Consider the following 13,027-nt stretch of genomic DNA (forward strand, 5'->3'; position numbering starts at 1 on the left):
TGCAGTAGTGAGCAATGTTGCTATTTTTGCAGATGATACAAAATTGTGCAGAATCATCAACTCTCAGGAAGATAGTGTCATATTGCAACAGGATCTGGATAGGATGGCGATATGGGCACATACATGGCAGATGAAATTCAATGTTGACAAATGTAAGGTCATGCATTTTGGACGTACTAACGGTCTAGCACCATACAAAATAAATGGGATACAGTTGAGGACATCAAACTTGGAGAAGGACTTAGGAGTACTCATTGACAACAAGTTAAATAATCGTACTCAATGCCAAGCAGCTGCAGCTAAAGCTAACAAAATTTTGGGATGCATTAAAAGGGAAATAAAAACTCGAGATTCTAGCATAATATTGCCCCTGTTTAACTCTCTAGTAAGGCCACATCTGGAATATGGAATTCAGTTCTGGGCACCACATTACAAAAAAGATATTGCAGTTTTAGAGCAGGTGCAGAGACGAGCAACAAAATTGATGCGTGGGATGGAAGGTCTCACTTATCGAGAAAGGTTAGATAAACTGGGTTTATTTAGTCTAGAGAAAAGACGCCTTAGAGGGGATCTAATTAACATGTATAAATACATCAGAGGGCAATATAATACCTTGGCGGATGAGCTTTTTGTCCCTAGGCCTTCTCAAAGGACTAGAGGACATGATCTGCGCATGGAGGAAAAACGTTTTAGCCATTTATTTAGGAAAGGGTTCTTTACAGTTAGAGTGATTAAGATGTGGAATGCATTGCCACAGGAAGTCGTTATGGCAAACTCTATACCTGCATTTAAAGGGGGCTTAGATGCTTTCCTTGCGTTGAAAGACATCCATGGCTACAATTGCTAGGTAATGCCTAATGATGTTGATCCAGGGATTTTATCTGATTGCCATCTGGAGTCGGGAAGGAATTTTTCCCTTTAGGGGCTAATTGGACCATGCCTTGTAAGGGTTTTTTCGCCTTCCTCTGGATCAACAGGGATATGTGAGGGAGCAGGCTGGTGTTGTACTTTATACTGGTTGAACTCGATGGACGTATGTCTTTTTTCAACCAAAATAACTATGTAACTATGTAACTATTATTTTCTGGTGAATGCTGCCCACATAGCAATTATTTTCTGGTGAATGCTGCCCACATAACGATTATTTTCTGATGACTGTTGCCAACATAGCGATTATTTTCTGGTGAATGCTGCCCACATAACGATTATTTTCTGGTGAATGCTGCCCACATTACGATTATTTTCTGGTGAATGCTGCCCACATTGCTATTATTTTCTGTTGAATGCTGCCCACATAGCAATTATTTTCTGGTGAATGCTCTCCACATTGGGATTATTTTCTGGTAAATGTTGCCCACATAGCAATTATTTTCTGGTGAATGCTCCCCACATAGCAACTATTTTCTGGTGAATGCTGCCCACATAACGATTATTTTCTGGTGAATGCTGCCCATGTAACGATTATTTTATGGTGAAATGCTGCTCTCTTTACGATTATTTTCTGGTGAAATGCTGCCCACTTTACAATTAATTTCTGGTGAAATGCTGCCCACTTTACAATTATTTTCTGGTGAAATGCTGCCCACTTTACGATTTCTGGTGAAATGCTGCTCTCTTTACGATTATTTTATGGTGAAATGCTGCTCTCTTTACAATTAATTTATGGTGAAATGCTGCCCACTTTACGATAAATTTCTGGTGAAATGCTGCCCACTTTACGATTATTTTCTGGTGAAATGCTGGCCACTTTACGATTTCTGGTGAAATGCTGCCCACTTTGCAATACAGGAAGCACCTATACCTGGCTTTACCCACCGTGGCACGTTTAGTATGTCACACTCGCTCCTATATTTTTTTTTGGGAGGGGTGGTGGTGGTGGGGGGGTGTCTTATAATAACCAGCACCGGAGGGCAAATGCCCTATGTACGCCACTGTTGCTGGGTAGAATTATACTTGAGTCAATATCAAATTCTAGCTTAAGAGGGTTGAATATTGGAGTTGACTTATACACGAGGTCGACTTACTTATTTTGAATCTTTACAAAGGTGCCCATATACACATTATTTTTCCCATCCAATTCCCTTCTGATTTGATCAATTGAATTTCAATCAAATCTGACCAAGTATCAATTGAAAGTATCAATCGGACTGGATGAAAAAATCTAGGTCGATTAGGGGCAGGGTGCATCGTACATTGCAGCATTGCAGCTTGATGTGTGGTGGGAATCAATTTGTTCTGAATCCATGCCTTTCAGAAAGGATTCGATCATTTTGGAACATTGGGTGGTAATCTACATGTGTATTGTCCTTGGTTCCTTCCCATATGAGAGAACTTCCATAGCTTCATGTACAGGCAGAAGGGGAGGAAATCTCTCCAAGAGGCGAAGAGACGGCAACAAATAAAACATTTTCCATAAACACGGGCCATCCCTCATCTCCTCACCCCAAGACAACCAGAAATGTAAAGGCAATATAAAAGAAAAAGTCAGATACTTACTATGGAGAGGGAATGCCCACGATCCTAGAGCCTTCCCTGTCTTCTCTTGCTCCCCTCGTTCCAGCGTTGTCACCCCGTTGTGTGTACTCGACCAATTGGTCAAATACATGTCTGTGAGCCCTCGGGAGGCTTTCGGATGCCCTTGTGTCTATGAGTGCTTCCGAAGATGGGCGGCTCCGTACTATACATGCCTGAGCACATTTGCGCATGTGCTCCCTTGTGCGCAGTATGAAGCCGCCCTCCTTTCTGAAGCACTCAGGGACATGAGTGCTTCTGAAGCCTTGAGAGGTGGCAAATTAAACGGGGGTGATGCCACTGGAACGAGGGGAACAAGAGAGGACAGGGAAGGCTCTATAGGGTACAGAGCCTTCCTTGCCTTTACATTTTTCTTTAAATCCACACAGCTCCATATGAGTCAGAGCAAATAAGGTAAAATCTGTGCAATGGGGATATAACCGGCAATAAACCATCACAAAAGATTTTTATACATTGTCCAAAAGTAAAATAAAAAATGTCCCTGGAATTGGGCTGGCATATTTTTGTGGCTGGTGAGGACAGCTCTGTGCCTAAGCTAGGACTAGAATGTCATGATGCAAGTCTTGTGATAGGCTGTGATGCATGGAGGAGACCTGCAGCGTTGGAAGCAGGTAAATATTACTCTGCTCCTCCTGCTACTCTGCAGTGGTGTCGGGGCAAATGCGTGTGTGGGGCAATCGGGTATGGGGGGGAAGCAGTGTAGATTTCACAGTGCTCCTTGGTTGTTATGCCCCTGAACTGTACTGACACAAAAAAGTCCACCTCCATGCATAGTTATATTAGGATCCTTAGTGGAAGGAAGCAGCTACTCAGCCTTCTCCCCCCCCCCCCCCTCCCCCAAAGGTGAGTGTCTCACTTTGCCTCATGGTAGAAATATATTCTTATACTAGTTTTCTTCCATCGTGTCACCCAAGTTCAGTGGTGTAACGTAACAGCACTTTGGGGACAGACCTATAGCTGGAAGGGGACATTAGGGACAGATCTGAGGTGTGTACTGAGGAGCTTCCTCACATACAAAAACAGTGTTCTCCCCGGAAGTCTTTTCCAGCCGGGTGGCATGAAATAGTAGCCGGGTGGGGCAAGATGAGAGCATGCAGGGCCGGTGCTTCTGTGAGCAACTCTGCTTACAGCATAGGAGGTGGTGAGCCGATTTTAGCAGGGTGCTCACCAAAACTAGCTGGGTGGAGCACCCTGCTAAAAGTGCCTGGGGAGAACTCTGCAAAAGTTGATATCAGTGGCATAGTGGGGGTGCAGAAGTAGTGACTGCATCAGGGTCCCTGGACTATAGGGGCCCTCCTTTAACCACTTTATTAGCTCTTTATTGGTGCTAAGCTGGTAATGATCGCCTCTATGTGTTTTGATTAGTTGTAACCATTAACAGACTGTTCACCTCCCCAGCTTACACCTCTCTGTCACTACAGATGTCCTTGGCATTGTTTAGAGCGCATGAGGAGTCCCAATGTAAAGTATTATGTCCCGGCAAACATATAATTATGGTCCACTCTGAAAGTATTTCACGATTAATATACAGTATAATAATGCAGGGGCATAACTAAACATCACGGGGCCTCCCAGTGAAACTTTGATGGAGCCTCCCACACCCCTCCCCTTGCTTCCCCTTGGTGTCCTTCGCAGCCTGGGGTCCTTGCAAGTGTCCTAACAAAAATTGTAGATATCATAATCTTACACACATAACAAGTGTAACCACAAAAACACCTGATCTGGAGGATGGACCCCTTTTTCAGGCAGGGTGAAGTAGTAGTTGGGGCCCCCTTACACCTCTGGGCCCCCCTGCGGTCGCCGGGGCTGCTCCCCTCTAGATACGCCCCTGTAATAATGTTATTTAAATGTATTTTTACAGATGAATTGGTATGTGGCCTCTCATTTACACAGCGATATCGGAGCAGGATTAACGGGTCTTCTCTCTCATGTTTTTACAGTGCCGTGCTGTCCTCCTATTTCCTGAATGAGAAGCTGAACATACATGGGAAGCTGGGCTGTCTCCTGTGCATCTTCGGCTCCACCATGATGGTCATACACGCCCCTCAGGAGGAGGAGGTCACTTCCCTGCATGCCATGGAGCTTAAGCTAAGGGATCCAGGTGGGTGTTATCAGGAAAACCTGTCAGGATTTGCAGTGTTTCAGAAATGACAGTCCTGCTTTATGGCAGGTACCACAGCCAGGTAACAGCAAGATGCTTTGTGCACTCCAGATCCTTTTCTATGTGCTCAGGCTGGCATTAATATGAGGGCCAGGCAGCTGAATATACAATCTAACTTACACATTAATCCCACTTCTACTTATCATTTACAAACCAGAGAGAGCAGAGGCGTAACTAAGACCCACCGGACCCCCTGCAGAAATTCTGAGCGGGCCCCTCTGCGCTCCCCTCCAGCTTCAATAACTGTGTGTGTGCAGCGGCGGGCAGCGGCAGATCCACATACCTTCCGTGCGTTCCAGTGCCGATGCTTCTCTCTCTAGTGTCTGACGCTACTTCCTGTTTATACAGAGTGCAGGGGCTTCCCATGAGTGAGAGCATATGAACTGCAATATCGCTGCATTTACTCATTCACAGATTGGGGCAGCACGGTGGCGTAGAGGTTAGCTCTTTCGCCTTGCAGTGCTGGGTACCTGGTTCGAATCCCAGCCAGGGCACTATCTGCAAAGAGTTTGTATGTTCTCTCAGTGTCTGCGTGGGTTTCCTCCGTGCACTCCGGTTTCCTCCCACATTCCAAAAACATACGGATAAGTTAATTGGCTCCCCCTAAAATTGGCCCTAGACTACAGTACTTACACTACATAATATAGACATATGGCAATGGTAGGGATTAGATTGTGAGCTCCTTTGAGGGACAGTTAGTGACAAGATATATATATATATATATATATATACACTGTACAGCGCTGCGTAATATGTCGGCGCTATATAAATACTAAATAATAATAATAATAATAATAATTCACTTTGTCAATGGCAAGAGAAGCAGGGAAAAGGCAAGAGGAATCAAGAAGGCTGGATTTATACTTTTTGTGCCCCTTGGCCAAGTATGTTGGGGCTCCCCTTTCATGTGCTGGAATGCCCCTCCCATTCCATGTGCTGCCCCTGCTTCCATGTGTATCATTCCTGTATTGCAGCTTCTCTTTCATGAACAGCTCCCTTTGGCATCAGTTTCCTTTTTCATGTGTTGTTCCCCATTTTCAGCCTCCTCTTTTATATATATCAAACTCTCTTTCATATTCAGGTGCCCTCTTGGGCTGCTGCAACCCAAGGCCCGGGCCTTTGTGGCGTTTCCAGAATCAATAATTTTGCCACATCAGTGGGCAGAGTCTATAAGTGTATTGTTAACTTTATGCTTGCTTCTTTACACAATGCAAGTTGTCTGGCTCTCCCCTTGATCCTGTATCTCTAATACTTAGCTATAGACCCTGAACAAGCATGCAGATCCGGTGCTATGACCCAAGTGTGACTGGGTTAACCCCATGCTTGTCTCAGGTATGTGACTCAGACAGTACTGATGCCGGAAGATCAGTAGGACTGCCATGCAGCTGGAATTGTTTAAAGGACTACTGTCGCGAAAATCTTAAAATTTAAAATATATGTACCGTATATACTCGCATACAAGCCGAATTTTTGACCCCTAAAAAGGGGGTCAAAAGTTGGGGGGTCGGCTTGTATGCGAGTCTTCCCTGGTGGTCTAGTGGTGGGTGGTCGGGTGGTCCGCGCCCCGCTCCCCCCGCTCCCCCCCCTCCCCGCTCCCCCCGCGGCCGCCGCTGCTATTTTACCTTCTTAGACAGCGTCCGCTTCCTAATCCGCGTTCCTCTTCTTTCTCAGAGTGTCAGTGTATCACAGCAGCGCGCCGGGCGCTGCTGCTGTGACGATGCAGGGGGCAGGAAAGAGCGGTTCCCTTGGTAACGGCGATACAGATCGCCGTTATAGGGAGCCGCGCTATTTCCTGCCCCCTGCATCGTCACAGCAGCAGCGCCCGGCGCGCTGCTGTGAAACACTGACACTCTGAGAAAGAAGAGGAACGCGGATTAGGAAGCGGACGCTGTCTAAGAAGGTAAAATAGCAGCGGCGGCCGCGGGGGGAGCGGGGGGGGGAGCACTACCCACCTATGCTGGGCACTATACTCGCTAAACTGGGCACTATACTAGCTTACTGGGCACTATACTAGCTAAACTGGGCACTATACTGGCTAAACTGGGCACTATACTGGCTAAACTGGGCACTATACTAGCTAAACTGGGCACTATACTGGCTAAACTGGGCACTATACTGGCTAAACTGGGCACTTTACTAGCCATACTGGGGCACTATACTGGCTAAACTGGGCACTATACTGGCTAAACTGGGCACTATACTGGCTAAACTGGGCACTTTACTAGCCATACTGGGGCACTATACTAGCTAAACTGGGCACTATACTGGCTAAACTGGGCACTATACTAGCTAAACTGGGCACTTTACTAGCTAAACTGGGCACTATACTAGCTAAACTGGGCACTATACTGGCTAAACTGGGCACTATACTGGCTAAACTGGGCACTTTACTAGCTAAACTGGGCACTATACTAGCTAAACTGGGCACTATACTGGCTAAACTGGGCACTATACTGGCTAAACTGGGCACTATACTGGCTAAACTGGGCACTATACTGGCTAAACTGGGCACTATACTAACTAAACTGGGCACTTTACTAGCCATACTGGGGCACTATACTAGCTAAACTGGGCACTATACTAGCTAAACTGAGGCACTACCTACCTATACTGGGCACTTTACTAGCTATACTGGGCACTTTACTAGCTATACTGGGCACTATACTAGCTATACTGGACACTACCTACCTATACTGGGCACTATACTAGCTATATTGGGACACACTGGGGGGCTGCACCAATCCAGCATTTCCTACCCCCGGCTTATATGGGGGTCAATCATTTTTCCCTGTTTTTTCAGGGAAAAGTTGGGGGGTCGGCTTATATGCGGGTCGGCTTATATGCGAGTATATACGGTAAACATATACAAGTCAGAAGTGCATTTCTTCCAGACTAAAATGAGCCATACATTACTTTTCTCCTGTGTTGCCATTACTTACAGTGAGTAGTAGAAATTCGACAGAACCGATAAAGGTCATGCTGAGAATCCCCTATGGAGAGATAGACTAGCCCACAACCTGTCGGTAATGTCAGATTTCTACTACATATATATATATATATATATATATATATATATATATATATATATATATATATATATATATATATATATACTAAACCTGGTGAAGGGGCATCTTGTGGATTATGCCACCTTTGTACCTCGTGCCCCTTTGTACTTCGTGTCTCCATGTTTCCCCCTCTGGCCCCCTTGTGTCCTCCTGTGTCCCCCATGTGTTCACCTCTGTCCTCCTTGTGTTCTACTCTATTCCCCATTTGTGTCCCCTTGTGTTCTCCTCTATGCCCCTTTGTGTCCCCCTGTGTTCTCAGTTTGTCCCCTCTGTGTCCTCCTCTGCATGGGCACAGTACAGTGGAGTCCCGACATAATGGCGGGCTGAAGGTTTGTATTGGCATTGGCGTTCACAAGTCAGGAGTATTTGGACTATAAGAGGCAGCGACTTTTTTTCCCCCACTTTTGGGGAAGAAAAAGTGAGTCTTATAGTCCAAAAAATACAGTACTTGCTGTAAGTGACAGCAACATAGGAGACTAGTAATTTATGGTTTCTGGAAGAAACGTACGTCTTATATGTATATGTTTATATATATTTTAAATTTTTGCAACAGTAGTCCTTTAAGGCCCTTTGCACACTTGCGCTCACCGTGGTACGCTTCCCCACTTATCCCTGCCACAAGGGCCATGGGAAGTATCAAAACCGACTCAATCCTGACGCAAAGTCTGCAGCGCATTACTGCTGGATCCATGCCTACTGCACGTATGCAGTACTGCAGTATTGCAAGTCAATGGGCGACGCAGTAAGTGTGCATGACTGGAGCATGGTGCAACACAGCGCACATGCATGGACCAACGGGAATCTCAGTGACGTACTTCTTGTTCAGCAGGGAGTATGTCACTAGCCGGTGGCCATTGCTATGCATATGATCCTGTCGTCACACCATGGCGCAGGGTCATATGAAGGCTGATTTCTGTGGTGCGATGCGGTGCTCACTAATCTTAGGTGTGCACCCAGCCAAAAAGAAAATATATATGGCAGCCTCCATATCGCTCTCACCTCAGGTTTCTGGTAATCACCTACACCAGTGGGTCCCAACCTACGAGCTTTACACATTTATATGTGGGCAGCTCAGGTCATGTGTCACGTCTTCCCAGCTGTTTACATGCTTACTGCTTAATACTGACACAATGCTATGGTGACTGCTTGATGCTATGTGTCATGAATATATGGAGTTTCAGTGTGATGTGTCACAAAGGGTGGGAACCACTGACCTTTCTTAATGGGGTAATCATAGCTTTCTAATGCCTCTGAACACCTATAATCACCTAGAGAAGGAATACAATTCATTTTCCCTACCAGTACTGACAGTTCTAGAGATGTGGGAAATCACACCAGCAGCCTTTTCTCCTGAATTCTTATAACAAGATTTTCTCCATAGAGCCTAGTTTTCAAAAGGCGGTATGTACAACCACCTACTTTTTCTTTGTATTACATTAGTAGTTACAAGGTATGCTATTCAACTACATATTGTCTGTATTTTCCTTTCTTTGTCACTAATTTTCTGACTGAATTAAGAATTGAGGAAATCTTTACTCCGCCACCATCTCTCCTGAGTCCTGCCAAGGCCATAACTAGAGGGGAGCAGGGGGAGGGGGGGGGGGGGGGGGGTGGAGGCAGAGCTGGGACAAGGTCCTGCAGCACCCAAGGCTGAGACACCAAAGTGCGCCCCTCCATCCCTCCCACCCCAGCCGTCACACACTGATTGCTATTAGACTAAGAAGCGCCACAGGGCCCACAACCTCCCCAACACCTTAATATGTAGTTATCTGGCTTGCAGTCACTGCTATGTATCCCCTTTTCTTATTTCTTTCTGCTTCAAACACAATTAGGAATGACAGCTGAATGAATTGTGCGCTCCCTCCTGCACTGCGCCCTGAGGCTGGAGCCTCTCCAGCCTATGCCTCGGCCCGGCCCTGGGTGGAGGCATGGGAGGGCCTCAACTACTAACCTTTCATTCATCTGATACTCCAGATCATTTTTTTTATTGTGGCTACACATGCTATGGGTGTGAAGATCCCAGTGGCCACACTTGTTTTATGTCCGTTGTATGATGAACCCCCATGTTGTGAGTGAGGGTCACCAAGGAGAGGCAAGGGAAGAGTTATGAACATTAAGGAAGGTAGCCCCGTGGTTTCTAGTTACAACCCTTTGTAGTTCAGCGCCACTCTTGTTCCCTGGCTGGTTTCATTGCCGGTGTGCTTCCTGCTCGTTGGTCTTGCAGCTGGTGACTGGATTTCTCCACCTTCGTAGTGGATTGCTGCATGGTATCACAGACTACTAACTACAGACCAAAGAATATGGCGCATAGACTAATGTAGATATAGTTTCTTAATTCTCTGGATACATTAAAATACAATGCCACTCTGTAAATACAGTGATATTTTAAAGCCATTAAGAACAAGCATGGATGTTTAGCACATTTTTTGGAGAAGGGTGAATTAGAGTTTTATTTATGACTGGAAAGCAAGCCAGACTGTACGTAAAGCAACAAAAAAAGCACAAAAATATATACTTACCTCAGTAGTGGGGAGCCTCTAGATAGCTGTCCTGCAGTGCATCTTTCCAGCACTGGGTCCCTCTAAATCTATTTGACAAGGGCTTGTTGAATAGGTGTCTTATGGCCCTGCTCCAGCAGTGTACAAGCACATGTGGATTGGGCATGTGCAAGCAAGGTTCATGCATGGCCAGTAAAACAAAGTGCATGGAGGAAAAAAGCCGTGCATGAGGATTTTGTTCTACTGGACTTGTGCGGACGTTATTTGTGCTTTCTCCATTCAGAAGCACTTGTGCACGGGTGAGAGCTCAGCCAGAAGAGGAGGGTTCCATGCAGGAACGGTGGTCTTCAAGAGGATCTGGGAAGCCTCTGGACCATCAAAAAGCTTCTCACTACTAAGGGAAGTATTCACATTTTTTAGCCAAGTATTATTTAATTAACTTCTTGAACCATTTTCATGCTGTTTTTATATCAATCTTACATTTGTCTTCCTGCAGGTTTCATTACTTTTGCTACATTAGCAGTTGTTGCCTCCCTGGTTCTGATTATAGCAGTGGCTCCGAAGAAAGGTCAGACCAACATCCTGGTTTACATTGCAATTTGCTCTATAATTGGTGCGTTTTCTGTGTCATGTGTTAAAGGACTGGGAATCGCCATCCACGAGTTCATAGAACAGAAACCAGTTTACAAGGACCCCCTTTTCTACATCTTACTGGCTACCTTGATCTTATCTGTCAGCACCCAGATCAATTACCTCAACAAAGCCCTGGATGTGTTTAACACATCCATGGTGACGCCTATATATTATGTCTTCTTCACCACCATGGTGGTCACCTGTTCCGTCATATTGTTCAAGGAATGGAATAGCATGGATGTCAGTGACATGATTGGGACCTTCAGTGGCTTCCTCACAATCATTGTTGGCATCTTCCTGTTGCACGCATTCAAAAATACCAACATCACGTGGAGTCAGATCACCTCCAGTGTCAGGAAAGAGAAACAAATGCTCCCTGATGGACAGGAAGACCAACACAGCCTGCTGGGTAATGCAGAACACTCTATATTGGCATTTGAGGATGATAATGCCATCTACAGCAGAACTAGCCAACAGCACTGACAAAACCACACCTGCTGGAACATTTGTATTCATTTACTTGCGCAGAATTCTGTGCTACCATTCTTCAGACCTCAGGAAGTAAGACTGTGTTCATATTTTGTATATAGATAGATAAATAAATATTTTAAGGGAAAACTTGTATCTATTTTAAACGGAGTATTCACAACCTTTCTTATCATGAACATTCAAGTCTTTTATTTCTTTGTTATAGTCCTGACAGAAGGTGCTGCACTCTCAATGCTTTTTATGCGTTGAAAGGATTGACCACTGGGTGGCAGATGCTTCCTCTAACGCTACATGTCTTCAGATTTCTGAACAGTATGTGTTGTAGCCATTGCACTTCAAAGTATGTGTTGAAGCCTCAACACTGAGGTATGAATGAGAACCCCGAAACACAGATAACATTCCTACAGAAGATATATATATTTAACGTTTTTTGAAAGGAGAACATTAGCAACCAGTGTCCATTTACATAAAAGGAAAATCTATATAGCTGTTGATAATCACCGGGATAGCATTTCTATCAGACTCAGAGCAAGTTGGTGATTGGTTTATATGAGTAACACAGGCTTGTCTCCTGTACATTGATTGGGATAAGTGAGCCCCATAATGCTTATTACTGTCAATAGGCCGAGATACCATACTGCCATTTCCATTCAGAGACTGTCTGTTACTAACTGACCTGTGTGTTTGTTTATTCTTTAAACTTCTTACTGATAACTGTCATGTAATGAGTCTGTATAACGTAGGTTTTTTTGTAATTAATAATGACCCCAGGCATCTGATAGGATTCCTCTCAGAGTTATGTGGGTTGGAAGCTCATATTCATAGTTATATACTGGAAAACTAGTAGTGACATCTAAAAGAGGAGGCAAATACCATTGTTTAGCACCTGACTAGACCTTCACATTGCTTTGCTGCCCAGGCAGGCGTGCATTTTACAGAAATGCATGGCACTCATCTTGTTCTCCACTACAAGCTCTCCAATAATGGAAAATACATAATCCAGGACAGCATAAAGGCACATGGATGGGTGTTTTGTATAATTGTAATATAACGGGGATCTTATCACTTGATACACAGTCGGAAAGATTGGCCTTGTTTGATATATTAAAGGTTCCATTCTGTACCCCCTGGTATAGGCCATACCATGTCTGTGTCCTTAAAGTGTAACTGTCGGGCATAAAATCAAAAATCAATTCTTTATTTTTATCTGGTAAAAAAGTAATAAGGATGCTAACAAGGCAATCCAAAAGTAAAAGTTTCTATTACTTTTCTTGTTGATAAATGATCATTCCCCAGTTTACCTGACTCTAATTTAAGACGTTGCCGCACAAAGGAATTTGCAGGGCATGCTGGGTTGTCTTTTTTTGCTTTTTTATTTCCCCTCAGACTTAACTAATGTACAGAAGCAAAAAAGGACAACCCAGCATTCCCTGCAACTTCCTTTTTGCGCGGCAACGTACCAAATTAGAGTCAGGTAAACTGGGGAATGATCATTTATAAACAAAAAAAGTAATAGATATTGTAACTTTTGGATTGCCTGGTTAGCATCCTTATTACTTGTTTACCAGATAAAAATAAAGAATTGATATTTGATTTTATGCCCGACAGTTACACTTTAAAGCAATCCTGAAGTCTAGTTAAATATA

General features: G+C 44.5%; 1 protein-coding gene across 1 annotated transcript in view; it reads left to right on the top strand.

Moving 5' to 3' along the window:
• Positions 1–12,559, top strand: part of NIPAL1 (NIPA like domain containing 1) — a 65,711-nt gene extending 53,152 nt beyond the window's left edge. The window contains exons 5-6 of the mRNA XM_068268277.1: positions 4,473–4,633; positions 10,756–12,559. Coding sequence (XP_068124378.1) covers positions 4,473–4,633; positions 10,756–11,375 — 781 coding nt within the window. The 3' untranslated portion in view covers positions 11,376–12,559. The remainder of the gene's footprint in view (positions 1–4,472; positions 4,634–10,755) is intronic.
• Positions 12,560–13,027: the final 468 nt, after the last annotated feature.

The sequence above is a fragment of the Hyperolius riggenbachi genome, chromosome 1 (genome assembly GCF_040937935.1).
Source record: "Hyperolius riggenbachi isolate aHypRig1 chromosome 1, aHypRig1.pri, whole genome shotgun sequence".
NCBI classification, from domain to species: Eukaryota; Metazoa; Chordata; class Amphibia; order Anura; family Hyperoliidae; genus Hyperolius; species Hyperolius riggenbachi.